The sequence below is a fragment of the Aspergillus sclerotioniger genome (genome assembly GCF_003184525.1).
Source record: "Aspergillus sclerotioniger CBS 115572 chromosome Unknown BO94scaffold_1, whole genome shotgun sequence".
Lineage (NCBI taxonomy): Eukaryota > Fungi > Ascomycota > Eurotiomycetes > Eurotiales > Aspergillaceae > Aspergillus > Aspergillus sclerotioniger.
Window position 1 is genome coordinate 215,149 of NW_020290991.1, and position 17,364 is coordinate 232,512.

The following is a 17,364-nucleotide window of genomic DNA, read 5'->3' on the forward strand; positions in this document are numbered from 1 at the left end:
TTCTGACTCGCTAATGGCAATCAGTGACACGTGTCGTGTTGACCATGTTAAATACTGGCTGCCCTTGAACAAACTAAGAATATGTGCATCGATGACGACAGGATCCTGCAGCAGACACATTACCCTCAAATTACACCGCATCCAGACATGCCGCCGTTCAAATACCATCCACTCGCAGATAATCACATTCGCGTTCTCACACTCCTACCTGGGGAGCGAGATGATCCGATCGTTTGCACTCTGGACCATGTTAGTGTTGCCGAAAAGCCCATTTTCTATGCCTTATCCTACGAATGGGGTAACCCAGACTTTAAATACCGTGCTACCGTACAACCCACCGGGGATCACATCCCGATAACCTCCTCCTTATGGAACGCGCTTCGTGACCTCCGCGAGACAGACGAGTCTCAAAAGCTCTGGGCGGACGCAATCTGTATCAACCAACAAGATTATCATGAGCGGAGCAGTCAGGTCATGCTCATGGGTCAAATTTACCAGTCTGCCAGTTTCGTGGTCGTTTATGGTGGCCCGGAGACAGAATATACCACTCCGGGAATGAAGCTGGCAGAACAGATATCGAATTTGAGGGATGGAGATGACGATGAATTACGTGTACTTCTCAGCGGTACAGATGCTGGACTCTTATCAGTCGGCCTTCCCGCATCGGATGATCCAGCATGGGTAGGACTGAGGTCTCTTCTGCATTTGACATGGGCGAACAGGGCATGGATGGTCCAAGAATCCATGCTCTGTTCCCAAAATATATTCCTGGTTGGCCATGAAGAATTCGAGTGGGAAAGACTACCACAAATAGCATGGCTATCACATCTCGGGATTTTCTCACATCTTCTGACACACAGTGACGAAAAGCAGTTCGACTCGACTTACGGTCATCTACAGCGTATCCATCCTACAGTCTCTAATCTTTATGAACTTGGTAATCTCCGGGAATCCCATCATTATGGTGACCGGTGTCCTTTGCAAACCCTGCTGCCCATAATTCGCTCATTTGACTGCAAGGACCCACGCGATAAGGTTTACTGTCTCCTTGGGCTCGCCAGCAACGCTGGTCAACTTGCCATTCGACCGGACTATAACGCAGGTGTGGAGGAAGTATACATTGATGTGGCTGTTCGAATTCTCCGAAATAGTGACAACTGCGACTTGCTCTCCACAGTCAGCTCCAGACAGTCTCCACCAAGGTTACCTTCTTGGGTTCCTGATTGGTCTAATTATGGCGATCCCTTGAGTTCACTACATCGTTATTTTACTATTAATATCAGCAACTACCTCGACCGTAAATACTGCGCGGGTGGGGACACCATCAGTGAGCCTGAGTTCAACGCAGATTGTACAGAACTTACCCTAAATACCGCATTTATCGACAGAATTGACTACACTACGAAGAGTCATCTGGAGTGTGATGATGATGCCAAATACGCACAATGGCTTGATAGCAAGTCGCGCACTCTTTCAGCTCAGGGGAGATACAAAAAGGGATCCCTCGCTGCTCTTTGGAGAACACTAGCTGCTACAGGACCACTTGATGATCGCATGGATGATGACACGGACGATGATTCAAGCGATGATTTGAGGGATGATTTGAGCGATGATTCTGATTATTATCATGGTCATAGCATTGCTTATTTTGATGGTTGGCCTCGAGATGAAAAGTTTAAAAGTTGGTGGAGCATATATGCACCCAATGCACCCACTGACATGCGTGCAAGTGGCCCAAAGATTGGGCTTAAGGCCCGTGAATTTGGCCTGGAGCTTTTTGTATTCTCGAGAACGCGTTCCTTCTCAACCACCGGGGATGGCTACTTCTGTTTGACCCCACTGCATACACAAGAAGGGGATAGCATTGTTCTTATAAAAGGCGGCCGGACACCGTTCGTCGTAAGGGAGAAAGGAGGCAACTACACACTCGTTGGCGAGGCATACGTACATGGTTTGATGCAAGGCGAGGCTTTTGATGAGAAGAATGTCCTGGAACTTGACTTCAAGAAGATGACTTTAGTTTAGTCTAGACCATCCATCTCATTCATACAAAGTACCCCTCGCCCTTTGTATTAATATTATCTCATCTTCGCATTTATATGTCCCGAACTCTCCTTATTCTTCACAAAATACCCCAAGCCAGCTATTCAACCCACAAAGCACCCGGACCTTTATATCAAGACCGATCCATCCTCGTCTAAGTCACCCCTATAACCAGGAAATATTTCTCTACTGAAATCTTCCAACCCTCTACACCCTAACTCACCCACCACTTCGACCATCATCTTCATTCAAATCAGAAATCAGAACCCACCTATCCCAACCCCAATCTTTTCTCCCTATCATATTCTACTCCATCGATCCCAACATTCACTTTAATCCCAATTATCCATTTCTTCATCATTCCGATAAGGCCTATACCGAGAAATTCATTCAGCTAGTCAGTTAGTTAAATTGTAATAAACTAGTACATATTACATATAGCATAGAAAAAAAAACAAAAAAACCTACTCGACGATGCAAAGAATACATCTCTCCTCTCCTCTTCCCTCCCCAAAGGAACACAAAAGGAAAAAAATGTCTTCGACGGAAATTATTATATTTTCTAGTGAGCATCAATAGGATCACCTTTGCCGTGGTTTAGCAACTTTTTGGCTGAGGGAGTTCCGTCCTTTGTCTTCGCGGTATAGTTATATGGGCATTAGATTACATGTATATGATTGGTTGAGATTTGGGGGGTTTCGGGGTTGTTTATATCGGTTGATTTAGCTGTTCTGGGTTTATTGTTCCGTTTGGATGTAGGGAATCCAAACTTAATTTGTTTCTGAGTGTGATTGATTATAGGAGGATTTGTTTGGTGAGGTAGGTAGATCCTTTATCAGTAGTCGAATAGTACGTTCGATGTTTAATCAAACTGTTATTGACGATATAGTATCCAACACTTTCGATAAATATTTCTCCCCTAGTCTAATCTAATCTAATCTAATCTAAGCTATCCTCTATTCAGGTATATACAGCCCCACAAACCTAACCACAACCAACCCAACATCATCCACCCCATCTATAATCCCCCTCCCACTCATACATCACCACTCAGGCCTTCCTGGCCTTCGTCTTGTTATTATACGGCCTCACCCTAAAGAGGTAATAAAACACAATGGCCGCACAAACATTAAACACAATGTAGGCCCAGAAGATACCATAGTTTCTCCAACGATCATCCCAAGAGATCTTCCTCCCGGCTAGATACTGATCCGCGGAGCGGAGAGAACAGTATTCACAACCTTCCGTAGCATTGGCGTTGTTCAGCTTACCCGCTGCAGTAGTCAGGTATGTAGCGAGGTATTCGCCGCACGTCTGACCGGATGGGGGATTGAAGACGCTGAGCTCGCTCTTTGAGCAGACGATTGGACGGCCGTGGAGAGCGGTACTGGCTATTCCGCTGATGTAGTATGATAATGGGGAGACGCGCCACATGAAGATCCAGAAGCCCGGGAGGGCAGATGGTGGCTGCATAACGCCGTTGAAGATCAGGGAGAGACCGAACATGAAGACGGCGAGCATACCACCGAGGGCGGGGTCGGGAAGGGCGCTGATGATGAATTGGGCGAAAGTGGAGGCGAAGATGTAGAATTGGATGACAAAGAGGAGAACCAGACCCTTGCGGTCGGAAGCCTGGTCGGCTCCAAAGACGGCAAAGTAGAAGGAGGCCCAGGCGCAGATGGCGAGGAGAATGTGCCAGGGGATTTCGGCGAGAAACTGGGCGATGATGAAGATTTTCCAGGAGTAGACTTTGGATGGCCGTTCGCGAACTTCGTAAAGAGCACGGTTCGCGACGAAATGGGGCATGATTCTGGGAGAGTTAGTGGGTGAAATTTGTAAGGCATGGGTGATACGTACTGGTTAACCAAGGTGGTGAAGATGGTACATAGCAAGAACAAGCTGAAAAGAACGTTCTGAAACCCTTGCTGGGAGTCGTTGGACTGCCAGAATGAAAAGCCAATGAACAGACCAGATACAATACCGAGAACGAATTTGGCCAAGACATATTCGGGCTGCCGGTAGTACTGCTGGAAGACTCGAAGGGTCACATAGTAGAATTGGCTGTAAAGTGGCATTGCGAACTCCGTGTTGCTTTCATCACGAGGCTGGACCGATGAGCCCTGCTGGCAGATGCGATCCAACTCAGCATAGAGATCTTTGCGCTGGGGGCTGTTATTCCAGGTTTGAACCCAGTCGATGGTCGACTTTCCAGAAGCACCAGCACCGATGATGTCCAACATGTATTCAGCGGGCTATAATAATTAGATACGCAACGTCGAAAAGAGTTGAAGGTAGGACTCACATTCTCGGTGGCTTCACAACGCCGAGCACCGTTGCTTTGGAAATAGTCCAACAACGTCTGCGATCGCTGCCCAATGTCGCCGAAGTATACGGTTTTACCACCCTTGGCCAGGAACAGTAGTCGATCAAAGTGCTCAAAGAGCAAAGCACTAGGCTGATGAATGGTGGCCAACACAGCCTGTCCGTGGTGCGCAAGCTTCTTCATAAAGTCACAAATAGCCCATGCACTCTGCGAGTCGAGACCACTAGTAGGTTCATCCAAGAAGATCAGTAGCTCAGGCTTGGCTGCCAATTCGACACCAATACTCAGGAGCTTTCTTTGGCATACGTTCAAACCATTACCAGGATTTCCGACCACGGCCTCTGCGAAGTCTTCCATGTCGAGCATCTTGATCACCTCTTCCACGTAGTCGTATTTCTCCTGTAACGGAACGGACTTCGGCTGGCGCATAACGGCGCTGAAACGAAGTGCCTCACGGACTGTTGACTGAGCCAAGTGCATATCCTGTTGTTGAACATAACCCACTTTGCGAGGAAAACTCTCGTTCAGCTCTCTGCCATTGACAAAAAGCTCGCCGGTGATGACTCCGAGTGAGGCCCTTTGCGCCAAGGTATCCAAGAGAGTTGTTTTACCAGCTCCACTGACACCCTATATTCAAGAGTTAGTAATTAATTAGCATTCAGCGAGGTAGACGTACCATAAGAGCTGTCAAAGTTCCTGGCTTGACGAAACCACTAACATCATCCAGAAGCCGCCGTGTCCCTTCCTTCACTGGGATATCATAACACAGGTTTTTCCAGGTAAAGATTTCCTTCTGCTGCGGAATTTCTGTCGTTCCGAGGTCAGAATCCCCCGTTCCTTCGGAAGTCACCTGTGCAGGTTCCGCTCCAGCTTCTTCGTCATTCAACATATGGGCCGGCACATGTCCAGGACGGAAGACCAATGCTTCAGCCGTTTGTGCCGTGCCGGGAGAGAGCTCAGTAACTGTGAGATAGAGCGTGTTGAAGAAGACCAAGAACGCAATCAAGATTCCGTAATTCCTCCAAAGATGCTTGTATGTGTATTCGTAGTTGAGTGAAATAAACTCGTCTCCCGAAACTGTTCGCGCACCTGCCACTGCACCCACTGCAGAGCAGACGAAGGAGTCTCCAGTGAGAGTAGCATAGTTGGGGATGAACTCCGAACATTCGAAATTCCGTCCATGGAACTCGTTTGCGACCAGGCCTTCGAACGAGTAGAAGATGGGGTTGATCCATCTAATCCAACTGAACCATGGATGCATGTACGGCTGAGGCAGGGTAAAGCCTGTGTACACGACCATACATATGACTGAAATACCTGCCATTGCCATAGCCTGTCCAATGCTCTTGGTTAGAGCACCAAGGCTTCGGAAGATGCCGGACATTGTGACAATGGTTGTAATTAAAAATAGGATGTAAATGAAAAATTGGGATGGCTCTCGCCGTAGATTTGACATAAAGTAGAGGATGATGCTGAAGCAGACACATCTGAACACTTTTATAGGAAGATCGAGAATGATCGATGCCAGCGCTTCGGCAAAAGGATGAACGAATGCGTATCCAGCCTGTTTTTCAACAATTGGGCGTTGGGCGTATAGTGACATGATCTCGTTGATGGTAATCAGGGCGTTCATAAGGACCGAGAAGTATAGCGTGGCCCCTTTCTGGAAGAAGCCAGCTGAGGCGTTTGGTGTGTTGTAGAAGATTGACCCAATAATCAATGCGAGTGCGATTTGGACAAAGACGGTAATCAAAGTGGTGGGAAGGTCGTTCCGTGTCCTCTGGTAGGCTCGGCGAAGACACAAGGAGATCTGCATGGGAATGGACAGGAGATAAGGACTCTTAGGGCGAACATGGTTCGCTTGCTGTGCCTGCTTGCTAGTTCCAAACCTGTTCTCCCATTGGGCGTCTGGAGTATACTTTTCTTTGTAAACCTGCATCTTGGTCCGTAGGGCTTGGTACTGTGGGCTCTTCTTCCAATAGGCCTCAAATTCCGCTGGTGTCCGTGGGACTTTGTCTGCCATCTCCCGCCGAGCCACTCTTTCCCGGGGATTTGTGACTGACGTTAAGAAGTCAGGGGTTATTTGTTTTAGTGGTCGTTCCCAGCCCATTTCTTCAAAGTACTGGGCTGCCCCCTCGCTCGGGCCGTAGTAGATCTGTCTACCCTCATACAACACCACAACCTGGTCAAATAACCCGTACATGGACTCGGATGTTTGGTACGCGGCAACGGCATGAACGGCGCCGACAAGATCAGAAGAAAGGCGAAGGGCCTGGACAAACTCTAGGGCCATTGCAGCGTCGAGGCCTCGGGTACTGTTGTCCCAGGCCCCAATAGGAGCACGCGATAGAGCCATTTCGGCAATACTAGTATGTTCAGTAATCGTTCCTGTGATGCTTCAGAACGACTTACCTCACTCGCTTTCGTTCACCACCACTAACACCGCGGATGAAATCATTCCCCACCTTCGTGTTATATGTATGCGAAAGCCCGAAAAATGCCATGATCACCTGCACCCTAGTTTTGACGTATTCAGCTCGACTCATTCCTCCGATCCGGTTCTGGGGTGCTCGTGCGTGGGCAGCAAATTCGAGGGTCTCGCCAACAGTCAGGTGTGGGAAGTGCTTGTCGACTTCTTGATTGTACAAGATTTCGCCGCGATATTCCTTGATCATCTGGGGAAATGCGATTCCTTTGTACTGGACATTGCTGCGAGGGTCCAGGTCGAGGCCGTTCAAATGTCCACTGATGGTCTTCAAGAAGGTAGAGCATCCGCTACCAGGTCGACCCAAAACGAGCAGGAGTTCCCCACTCTCCAGCAGGCCATCGTGGTTGTGTAGGATCGTCCGGCGAGTGCTCTCCTTTTTGCGAAAGGCGGATGCGGCCAATGTCAACGGAGCCGAAAGAGTAGAAAGAACGGTCTGCTGTAGGTGAAGTGAGGATCCAGATCCATGGACACTTAGATCTTCGAACAGAATGCCTTGCTGGCGGGCATCGATATCCTCCGCGTCCAAGGCCCGGATTGTTACCTTGGCCCATTTGTATGGGTCGAACTGAGGACTGTCTGGATCCAACGCCTTTTCGTTGGTGATGACAGCCGCAAGAGATTCGGTGTGTAACTCGGACGCGATGTTAGTAAGGGCCCGACGTTGCTCATTAGTGACCACACTTGATGCGGTCTGGGTCCTTGTAATTTGCAGGGTGAGGTCATCCCCGTCTGCTCCATCCTTGTGGGATGGATTCATGGTTGGAAAGGGCACCCTCGTCTGGGGCAAACGAATGACTAAGTGAATCAAAATATGGACGCAAGGTCACTACGACACGGGCGTAGTCGACATTAGTAGTTCATATCCTCCAACGTCTACGCAAGGTTGCGGCCACGCCCATAGATATCGTACACCTAATCTCCATGTGGAGCCGATCCACTCCAGGGGCGAGGTCCACGAATTTTCGATGTGACCGGATGTAGTCTTGCCCGAGAAGTTGAAGCAACCAGTTCCTGGGCTCGCCTCCAGTAGGTAAGTGCCGACCGAGCATAAAAGTTATGAGCCATCGAGGGCGCCATTGGCCCTACCCAGATGGACCCCATCGGCATTCGGCCATGGCTGGTCCGACCAGATCCATAAAACGCCATCGTTGTTGGCAGGTTGCAACCCCACTGGCCAGAATTCCGGTTCCTTTCGGTTCCCCCGGGCTCACAGTCAGAATCAGGCCAATCCCAGCATCGGACACGGAACCCCCGACTGACCGACTGTGGGTCTAAAGATAGGTCACGGCACCCCAACCGCTGACAACCTGGAAGAAGGGTAGCTTGAGTTAGCAATCCAGACACTTGGACTGCATCAGGTCAAGTCACTACCGGACTTAAGCACGGATTTAAAGAAAAATGCGAGCGTAGGAATCTGACTGCACACGCTCCATTTATCCCTTCGAGTCAGATCAAAGAAATACAATGGAATACCCTTTCCATAATTCCATTGACCCGACGCATGCCCAATCTGATCCGATTGCTTGGCTAAGAATCCTCCGAGACTGAGTTGACGTACTCCACGTGCGGCCCTACCATTTCTTTTTGAGACGGTTCCAGCCCCTGGGTGACTCCAAGCGGGCTGACATCGAACCGTCCTTTTTCGGCCCATTCCGTTCGGGCGACAAGGACCGATGTCCCGTAGAATATCGCGTCGATCTCCTCTAGCCGCCGGCCGGTAGTCTCCGGATAGAAGAGATAGATCGCTGGCACGAAGCAGAAATTAAATACCGTAAATACCAGATACCCCTTCCACCCCTGCTGGCTCATCAGCGACGGGGTCATCATGACGGTAGCGAAGTTCCAAATCCAATTCGACGACGTCGTAATGGCGGTGCCTTGCGAGCGGAGATGAAGGGGCATGATCTCTGCGTTGTACAACCATGGTATCGCAAGGTATCCCAGTGCGAAGAATGTATAATATAGAAAAAAGGCGATTATACAGATGATCGAGGCTGCAAACGTGCCTGACCGGATCGCCAATGCCATAGTCAAGAAGCAGCAGCCCATGCCAGCAGCACTAATCATCATACACCGCCGCTTTCCGAGATGATTGATCACAAAGAATGGTACGAATGCCGATAGTAAGTACCAGAGGCCGTTAAATCCGGAAAGGAGGAGCGACAAGTTATGACTGAGGCCGACGGAGACTTCGAACAGGTATGAAATGTAATACCCGATACTGCAGACACCAGACCACATCACCATGAACATCAGCCTGCATGTGATAGATCGGTCAGCGAGAATAACCAACATCATTGGTGGGTAAATTTACCACCAACCCAGCATGAGACGTCGGAGATTTTGCGTGCGCGATTCATTCTTGAACAGGTCAACCCATCTAGTCGCTTTGTGGATTGCTTCAAATTCGACTGCTTGCTGAATCAAACGAGCCTCTGCTTCAACCTCACATTGGTGTTCGTCCGACGTGCCATGCATTCTCATCAATGTACGAAGCCCTTTCTCTCTGTGGCCGTGAACAAAGTCCCATCTCGGAGACTCCGGCATCCATGGCACTGGGGGAAATTAGTGTGGAGTCGACATTACAAATGCTCTGACTCACCAAGGCATACTATCATCGCTGCGAAAACAAGCTGCGCCCGGACTAGGAAACACCATTGAAAGACACTATTTGCCGAAAATGAACGCGCAGACGCCATCCAATAGCTGATGGTGGTGCCTGTGCAGACAAGAACGTACTGGATGGCGCCAAATCGCTCGCGCTTCTTTGCTGGAAGGGTTTCGGCTTGCCATACTGGAATGATAGAAGTGTTCAGGCCTGTTCCCGTCCCTGCCACAGGTCGCCCAACGATGAATTGAGCGGGAGAATATGCGGCTGTTTGGATGACTGCACCCACTGAGATGAGAAGTGTACCAATCAAGATGGGCTTCTTTCGGCCCAGTTTCTCACTAAATGATATGCTGCTGACACAGCCAAAGAAGCATCCCAGGGTATAAAGGCTCGACAAAAGACCTTGTATAAAGGTAGACGGGTCCTCCATGATTATGAGGAAGTCTTGCGATAGTCTGTTTTGTCAGCAATATAACATGTGATGGATATCTCAACATACAACACGCCCGACATGAATCCCTGGTCATAGCCGTACAGAAGATATGAGATGCCACATGTGACGGTCATCATAATGCAGAGCAGTTGACCCTGGGGCTTCTCCATTATCACGAAATTCAGATCGAGTCCCGCGTCGATCTCGCGTAACCCGAAATTTCAGGCAAATGGACGTCTTACTGGGTCTCGGAGAAGTGAGCCACTGCTGCCACCCCGACACATTTATCGATGACCCAGTCCCCACACCCGATCATTCCCCAGATTATCCCACCTTACCCTAGACCCCGGATAGGACATTGTCGGAAGAACTGGGATAAATCTCCGGGCCTCGGCCGATCGGCAAGTTTTTGTTAGAATACTGGCTTGGGAGGTAGGTCGTGGCCTTTTTCCTTGATTGATCCATGTACAGGGTGGAAGGTGCGGGGTAGATCGACATGAACAAACATGTAGCGTGAAGAAGCAACTGTGAGGACATAGACCCCAGGTATCTTCACGATCGGGGATACTGCGAGCTTGATCATCAATCTCAGAGAACTATTTGGCTTTCCATCTGCTGTCGTTATACGGTCTCGGGACCCAATCTGGCAGCGTAGATGAGCTAACTCGTAGCAGATGTTCAGGGGAAGCAGCGAGTCGGAGATTGGCCAACTGCTACATCTATAATGATGTTTTTATTGCGATAGATATGCTGGTAACATCCTCGGTTGGCAAAACATCTTGGATTCAAATCCGAGGATGTCGCTGTTCGATCAAATGAGCGCGTGATCAATCTCAGTGCCATCGAGGTAGTTACATTTGGGTGAAAGGCAATAATGACATGACCATCTCTAATTCAGTCATCATCTTTCTTGAGGAGTGGAAGATCTTGTAGTCAGTTTTCTCCTCGTCGTATCAACACTGTAGAAGCGTTGTCGCCATCACGGTGCGTTCATCCACAGAATTAGCAGAGCACCACGTGGATATGCCATACCAACCTTCGACCGTAAACCATTCCATAAATTTCTATTAATAGATTATCGGTATCATAAGCTCCTCGACTTCATATATCCGTTGGTGGCTTTCGTTCCCAATTGGTTTCCCACAAACGATCCCGATATATACTATTCCGCAGAGAATCAATCCCAATTGCTACCTGAATCAACGAGCGAACCCGGTCATTGGAGATCTGAAATGTCAAGAGACAAATAGGTACGTACCTGTTATGTTTCAATTTCATACAGCGATAGAATATTTGGAGAACTTGAGATATTTTCGACTACTGTGGCATCCTGTCTTTTAAGAGCATCCGTAGCGATGAAATCCTATGTATTGTCTCCTCCATGACGTCTTAGGCCTCGAGATCTCCGAGACTAGACCTTCGAGGACTTTCGTTGGATAAAAGTGAGGCATGCGATAGCGTGAAAAGCATCAGCGATATGAGTGATGAGAGCATCGCAATAGTATATCCCTCGAGTACACTGCCGTCGCAATCGATAATTAGCTCGACAGATAGACTCATTGGCAAATTCTAAGACGAATAACAAGCATAGTTTGATAATAATGACCCTTGGATAGTGGTAGCTAACTCTCCCTGGGGCTGCTGAGTTTCAGCTCGACTCAACACGCACTCAGCACTCTCAATCAGCACCTAAACATGAGATTGCGCTTATATTCCAGCTCGCAAGCAACTAGGACATCTCAATTTGTGGAAGCGGGATATTTGAATGATGACAAGACCAGATGTTTTGAATCTAGGAGAAAAATTGGCGATGGTTCGAGCCCGCTGCCGCAAGGCCGAGTTTCCAATCCGGCAGGCTAAGACATATCACGCCATGGCACTGAATAGTAGCTCATGGCTGGCCTAAGGCAAAGGTTTCTCAGTGCCTTAGGATACTGACTAGTACGCCACCTGATCAATGCATTCGATCAAGCCTGTTTCAGAATATACAGCAAGAGGCATTCGTACTTTGCCAGCTCTAGGTGGCTACGTAACCAATCCGGTCGCATTTGTTCAATTTTATACCTCTAAAGCAAATATTACTCCGAGCGGCAATACTATGTATGATGTGCTATTGCGTGGGTAATGAGCGATATCTTAGGTGGGTAGCCGAAAATTCTCACCTAGTAGTTAACTCCGTAACGGGTACATGGAGAAGTATCTGGTTCAAAAACAGTTATATGATAAGCTGCTACACTCTGTACATGACTTCGATTACGGAGTATCCCTATGCAAAATGTTATCACCAGCACCGCGCTAGTAGGTCTGTGAAACAATCAATTACAGGTCCTAGTGCCAACGATGAAGGTAAAGATTGCCGCCTAGCAAATCCATGCATGCGTCCCCTTTTAACTCCGCTTCTTGTCGCTTTTTATCTCCAGGTAGTTTAGCTGATAGGAAATGGCCATCCAGTCGCGCAAGTTAAGGATGTGGAGCTTCAACGGTCGCTAAATGCCACCACAATCGGCAGAGATAAACGTGGCCGGTGGGACGGCCTCCGACACGGCTGACTAGCGTGGTCCTTCTGCAGGATTAGGCTGGTTGACGCACACAACAGGACGAAATCCGGATAGACCGGAAAATGCGGGGTAACGAGGTTCCATCGTCTGTCGAGGTATACTTGTAGGCATGTTGCTATCCATGTCTTGACGCCCACGATGCCAACGCAAATCTTTCCTCACGAATAGACACGAGAGTTGAACATCAACTGCAACACCGCATAACAAGGTATACTCTCTAAAAGATTTATCTAACAATTTTCTAATATTAGACATATTATCCAAGAGATCCGTAGAATATGACTTTACAGGGAACTTAGGTAGAGCACGACATATCGGCTAATTTCGGCCCTGATCAGACCGTGTCATTCCGGACGTCAGCACCGGTGACTGCAGCACCTTCTGCCAGTCATGCAGCATGGCTGTGTTGACGGTAGAAAGATTGACCTCGCCGCCCGCCCGTGCGATCATTTCTTCTTCATAATCTGCTATAGCGCTAGCTTGGGCCGTTCCGGACACGACGCGTCGCACCGCTTCTACCAGGTTGGCTGCGTCCGTAATCGAATGGTTCAAGCCCTGTCCACGTTGGTATGTCATTGCATGTGCTGCGTCGCCAGCCAATGTAACCCGACCCCCCTGATTATCCCACCTGTGGTCCTTGGCCTGCGGGTCAAAGTCGCTCAAGCCCATATACCAGACTTGGTGGTTATCCGGCAGCCATTCGAAAGCGCTCTTCCAGGGGTCGGTAAAGGACTTGGCAAACTCTTTGACTTGCTTTAGCCTCTGAGAGTTGGTCCAACTGGCTGTCTCTCTCTGCTCCTGTAGAGTCGAATGCCATGATATGTAGAAGAAAAAGGTCCAGGTCTCAGGTCTGTCGCGCTCTGATGCATCGTGTACACCGAAAAAGGAAAAGTACCCCTCTGGGTTGATCCCAGCAAGGTAAAGAGGGTGAAATTGACGTAGAAATCGCGCACGTTCGGCGGAGTACTGTGCCTGGACAAACGTTGCGCAGTAAGGAAGCCGGCGGACTTGTCCCATGCTAGGCCCAAGTAAGACCTGCCGTGTCTTCGATTGGGCTCCGTCAGCGCCCACTACAAGTTTAGCCGAGAGCGATGAACCGTCTTCAAAGATCGCAGTCGCATGTTGACCATCGGAAGAATATTCGATTGCATCGAGCTTCTTGTCGTAGCGAACGTCCAAGCCTTTCTCCATGAGTGCTCGTAACTTCCGACGGCGCAATCGATAGAAAAGGCGCACAGGTATGGACGCCATGGTCTTACCCGACTGGCCGTGGACAAATTTGAGGGCATCGTGTTCTGCTGTAGGCTCATTGGGATCAACTTGCACTGACTGGATGCGTGCCCATTGCTCTTCTGACAGGAGGGATTTTAATGGACCTGCACCCCAGTGCAAGCCCATGTTCCAGTCACGGGATTGAGCATCAAGAGAGTCATGTTTTTCCACTACGATGGAAGGAATCCCAGCCTTACAAATTGATCAGTCTAGTTCATTGATCCAACATGGGAATCAAGGTTACCTTCTTCAAGCCCTGCGCCAAAGCGAGTCCAGTTGAGCCTAACAATTATCAGTCCAATTGCCCAAGATAGAGTGCAAGACTCGTTCGTCCCGTGCGACAGAGGCTTACCTGCACCCACAATCAGAACCGTGGTAGAGAGCCTTGGCTCGGGAGATACCAGCATATTATAGAGACGCAAATCTGTACAGCCCTAAGTGGGTATAGGGCTCCCAGCTTTGGCACAAAGATTCGCCAGAATATGGCAGTAAGTGGAGGAGAGAAGCAGATGGCGTAGCCATGTCAAGAGGACATCACGACGGAAAATAGAGTTCACACTCAGGCAAGGGTAATGATAATCTCCGCGATTCAGGACGCTGGTTGTGATTTGTCGGTTGAGCCTTTGCCAATCTCAGAGGCGAAACGCTGTGGGCCCAGGGAACAACCTCCCATCCAGACTCCAGACTCCGTACTCCATACTATGATCTGATTATGCCAGGGACAGGATCAATACCAGTCTCAGGGGCAGTGTGATAGCACATCATATCACAACTTGCTCCATCAGTCAAGTCGGGCTGCATATAGAAAAGCTGAGATCCAGTGCTGGTGCTAGCTGGACCACTGATAGGCGGCTACCCAATCGGAGGCGACACAATACGGGTTGTTGAAAAGTCATTTCCACGGACTTGTCTCTCCGTTCCGACCCATCCTAGGCCAGTACACAGTAACTATTGTCGAAGATGTTAGTCAAGATCAAAGTTCCGATACGGGTGCAATAAGGCTGAAGGAGAGACCGACTTGAACTGGTGACGTCGAGACGCCATCATGAGTGCGTGCGTGGAGGCGGAGTCTTCCCCATTTGTCTGCTGCACAAATGCCGAGTGCAGAAGCAAAAGGAGGCCGAGATCGTCATGGGTCCTCCTGGTTCTCATCCAATAAGGTAGGATTATGTTCTGCCGATTCTTCAGCCAAATGCGAGCCGACTGACTAAAGCCTGAAGGATCAGTGGGGCTAAGCCGGAGGCAGTCTAGCAAGTCATCTGCACCTCATGTGACCCGCATTTCTTCCGATCGGAAAGAAACTGAAGGGCAAAAGACGAGAACCGCAGCCAGTTGTACCCGAAAGGGTAGCTACCATGGCCGGATCAGAACTCAAACGGTTGCAGCAACCAATGACAGCTCATAGAGTGGCACACCGCCTCAGCATGTGAGCAGCTCCCCGAAGTCCCCGAGGGGGCCGATACGGCCGAGAGCCGATCGGCCAGCGACTAAACCGGACTGGGCAGGTACCATCTGTCCGTTGAACAGCTTGACCGTTCCACTACTGCAATCAAGAATAAACCTTCATCTCCAGCACGGGGCGATGCAGACCGCTCAGGTTCCGCCCTTCATCCGCATCTTATGGCTTCCCCTTTCCCTCGATCCCTTGATCGAACCTTCTTAACTCTGCGCTGTCATCATCGCAACCCCGACATTAGCTCTCAGAACTCTAAACCCACTCCTATCTAAGTGCCGAGTCTTCTCTAGACTGGCAGCCTGGAAAGTCCTTTGCACCGCCCCAGCCGTTCGCGTGCCCCGTACGGAGTCGATCTCCGCAACCGTCCACCAATCTTGGCTCGATCGCCGCCATGACCTCTTCCCGCTGCGAGGAGCATAGCCTTGCGACTGAGAACCCCTCGAGTTTCTTCACAGATACCCCACAACGGCACTATCCTTCCGTCGACATGTCGGCCCCGATGAGCGACGGCGAGGATGATATTGGTGACGATGACTCGGCCTACGGGGAGGACTCGTTGATCGGGGATGACACCATGACCCTGTCGACCTACATCACCGACTACCGATACGAGTATGGTCGTCGCTATCACTCGTACCGTGATGGCGCCTACTGGGTGGGTTGCCCTGGAGGAATTGTCAAGCCCATGAATTAACATGCGGTTCAACACAGGGGCCAAACGATGACGTTGCGAACGAACAGCAGGATCTGGCACACCATATGTACTATTTGACACTTGATGGGAAATTGCACCTAGCACCAATCTCGAACCCACAGGTATGTAGTCTTTTTGACTCCCGGGTGGATCGACAATGTCTAAGAATGCTCAGGAAATCCTCGACATCGGCACTGGAACAGGAATTTGGGCAATGTGTGTGATACTATTGCGCTGAATGCTTGCAATGCTGACTCGTCTTCAGAGACATGGCAGATGAATATCCCAGTGCCAAAGTTACCGGTGTTGATTTGTCCCCGATTCAGCCATCTTTCGTCCCTCCGAACTGCGTCTTCGAGATCGACGACGTGACGCTCCCTTGGACCTACCCTGCCAATCATTTCGATTTCATCCACGTGCGGGAAATGTTCGGTTGTATACCTGATTGGGACGAGTTCTTCCGGCAATGTTGGCGTTGCCTGAAACCTGGGGGCTACGTTGAGGTGGTGGAACATTCAGTTGAACCGGTCGCGGATGATGGGAGTGTCCCCTCAGATCATTTCTATCGGCTCTGGGGACAAACGGTGATTGGTGCCGGAGAGCAATTCGGCAAGACCTTTAAGATTTGGGAACAAAGCGCGACGCGACTGAGGAATGCGGGTTTCGTCGAGGTGGTAGAACAGAGGTACCAGTGGCCGATGAATGGGTATGTGCAGTCTACAGTGATGCATTCCTGTCTAACCATTCTTAGATGGAGTTCTGATCCCAAAATACATGAACTTGTGAGTACCTGTTCGTTTTTATAAACCTACTTACTAACATAAATAGGGTCGCTGGAACCAGCTTCGATTGCACGGCGGGGTGGAAGGCTTCATGCTTCGTCTTCTCACTTCCACGCTGGAATGGTCATATGAGCGAGCGCAATTGTTTCTGGCGCAAATGCGCAGCTCCCTTCGTGACTACCAGACGCGTGCTTATCTTCCAGGAACAGTAGTCTACGCTCGAAAGCCAGATAATCCTGGAAATTCGCGAGGCTAATGTCTACCTGTTACGTTGACTGTTATTTTTAGCATTATACCCACGACTGATGTACTATACGACACGCATGAGTTATTTGATTTATGCCAGCTACAGTGTTCAATCCCTCATTCCCGATCATATAAATCAAGTAGAATACCATACATGGTTGAAATCTGACTCCAGATTTCTCAAACAGCCCATTTTACCTACCTATCTAATCACATAAAACCCCCTTCATTCTACGCTATCTCAAGTATGTTATACAATTACCTCTAACAACCTAAATACAAAACCTTTCCTATAATCACCAACCAAATGAACCCACCCCGCTAAAATCAAAGAGAGGGGGTGGATGATCTCCATTCCCCACGTGTTCGCTGCATTAGCGCCGCCCAGTCAATACCACAGCATGCAGCGCAGGTTTTCACCAGCAAATCGCGATATTTTTACCTATCCCCTAACTTTG

At 49.3% G+C, this 17,364-nt stretch overlaps 5 protein-coding genes across 5 annotated transcripts; 2 read left to right on the forward strand and 3 right to left on the reverse strand.

Moving 5' to 3' along the window:
- Nucleotides 1-147: 147 nt before the first annotated feature.
- Nucleotides 148-2,025, forward strand: BO94DRAFT_541042 (uncharacterized protein; the record flags this gene model as incomplete). Its single annotated transcript, XM_025613029.1, has 1 exon — nt 148-2,025. One exon carries the CDS (start codon nt 148-150, stop codon nt 2,023-2,025), a length of 1,878 nt encoding a protein of 625 aa, XP_025472959.1.
- Nucleotides 2,026-2,935: 910 nt separating this feature from the next.
- BO94DRAFT_480844 (uncharacterized protein) lies at nt 2,936-7,970 on the reverse strand. The gene is made up of 5 exons (XM_025608840.1): nt 6,779-7,970; nt 5,043-6,732; nt 4,346-4,993; nt 3,901-4,295; nt 2,936-3,853 (listed from the first exon to the last, which is right to left on the reverse strand). Exons 1-5 carry the CDS (start codon nt 7,609-7,611, stop codon nt 3,094-3,096), a joined length of 4,326 nt encoding a protein of 1,441 aa, XP_025472960.1. The 5' UTR covers nt 7,612-7,970; the 3' UTR covers nt 2,936-3,093.
- A 304-nt stretch (nt 7,971-8,274) lies between these two features.
- BO94DRAFT_561754 (sugar transporter) lies at nt 8,275-10,068 on the reverse strand (the record flags this gene model as incomplete). The annotated part of the gene is made up of 4 exons (XM_025614241.1): nt 8,275-9,111; nt 9,169-9,409; nt 9,457-9,920; nt 9,965-10,068. 4 exons carry the CDS (start codon nt 10,066-10,068, stop codon nt 8,382-8,384), a joined length of 1,539 nt encoding a protein of 512 aa, XP_025472961.1. The 3' UTR covers nt 8,275-8,381.
- Nucleotides 10,069-12,774: 2,706 nt separating this feature from the next.
- Nucleotides 12,775-14,135, reverse strand: BO94DRAFT_454384 (FAD-dependent oxidoreductase; the record flags this gene model as incomplete). The annotated part of the gene is made up of 3 exons (XM_025607606.1): nt 12,775-13,920; nt 13,973-14,010; nt 14,081-14,135. 3 exons carry the CDS (start codon nt 14,133-14,135, stop codon nt 12,775-12,777), a joined length of 1,239 nt encoding a protein of 412 aa, XP_025472962.1.
- A 1,168-nt stretch (nt 14,136-15,303) lies between these two features.
- Nucleotides 15,304-17,050, forward strand: BO94DRAFT_505292 (class I SAM-dependent methyltransferase). Its single transcript, XM_025609536.1, has 6 exons — nt 15,304-15,839; nt 15,896-16,000; nt 16,054-16,094; nt 16,144-16,584; nt 16,630-16,660; nt 16,707-17,050. The coding sequence occupies exons 1-6, from the start codon at nt 15,576-15,578 to the stop codon at nt 16,914-16,916; spliced, it is 1,092 nt and encodes a 363-aa protein (XP_025472963.1). The 5' UTR covers nt 15,304-15,575; the 3' UTR covers nt 16,917-17,050.
- Nucleotides 17,051-17,364: the final 314 nt, after the last annotated feature.

What these genes read in the sequence shown, in the direction of transcription:
- BO94DRAFT_480844 (XM_025608840.1), bottom strand. Translation starts at nt 7,611, where the DNA reads ATGAATCCATCCCACAAGGATGGAGCAGACGGGGATGACCTCACCCTG. An exon ending in GAACTTTGACAGCTCTTATG is followed by an intron (nt 4,994 to 5,042) that starts GTACGTCTACCT and finishes TCTTGAATATAG; the next exon opens with GGTGTCAGTGGAGCTGGTAA. An exon ending in GTTGTGAAGCCACCGAGAAT is followed by an intron (nt 4,296 to 4,345) that starts GTGAGTCCTACC and finishes TAATTATTATAG; the next exon opens with CCCGCTGAATACATGTTGGA.
- BO94DRAFT_505292 (XM_025609536.1), top strand. Translation starts at nt 15,576, where the DNA reads ATGACCTCTTCCCGCTGCGAGGAGCATAGCCTTGCGACTGAGAACCCC. An exon ending in CACCAATCTCGAACCCACAG is followed by an intron (nt 16,001 to 16,053) that starts GTATGTAGTCTT and finishes AAGAATGCTCAG; the next exon opens with GAAATCCTCGACATCGGCAC. An exon ending in TACCAGTGGCCGATGAATGG is followed by an intron (nt 16,585 to 16,629) that starts GTATGTGCAGTC and finishes AACCATTCTTAG; the next exon opens with ATGGAGTTCTGATCCCAAAA.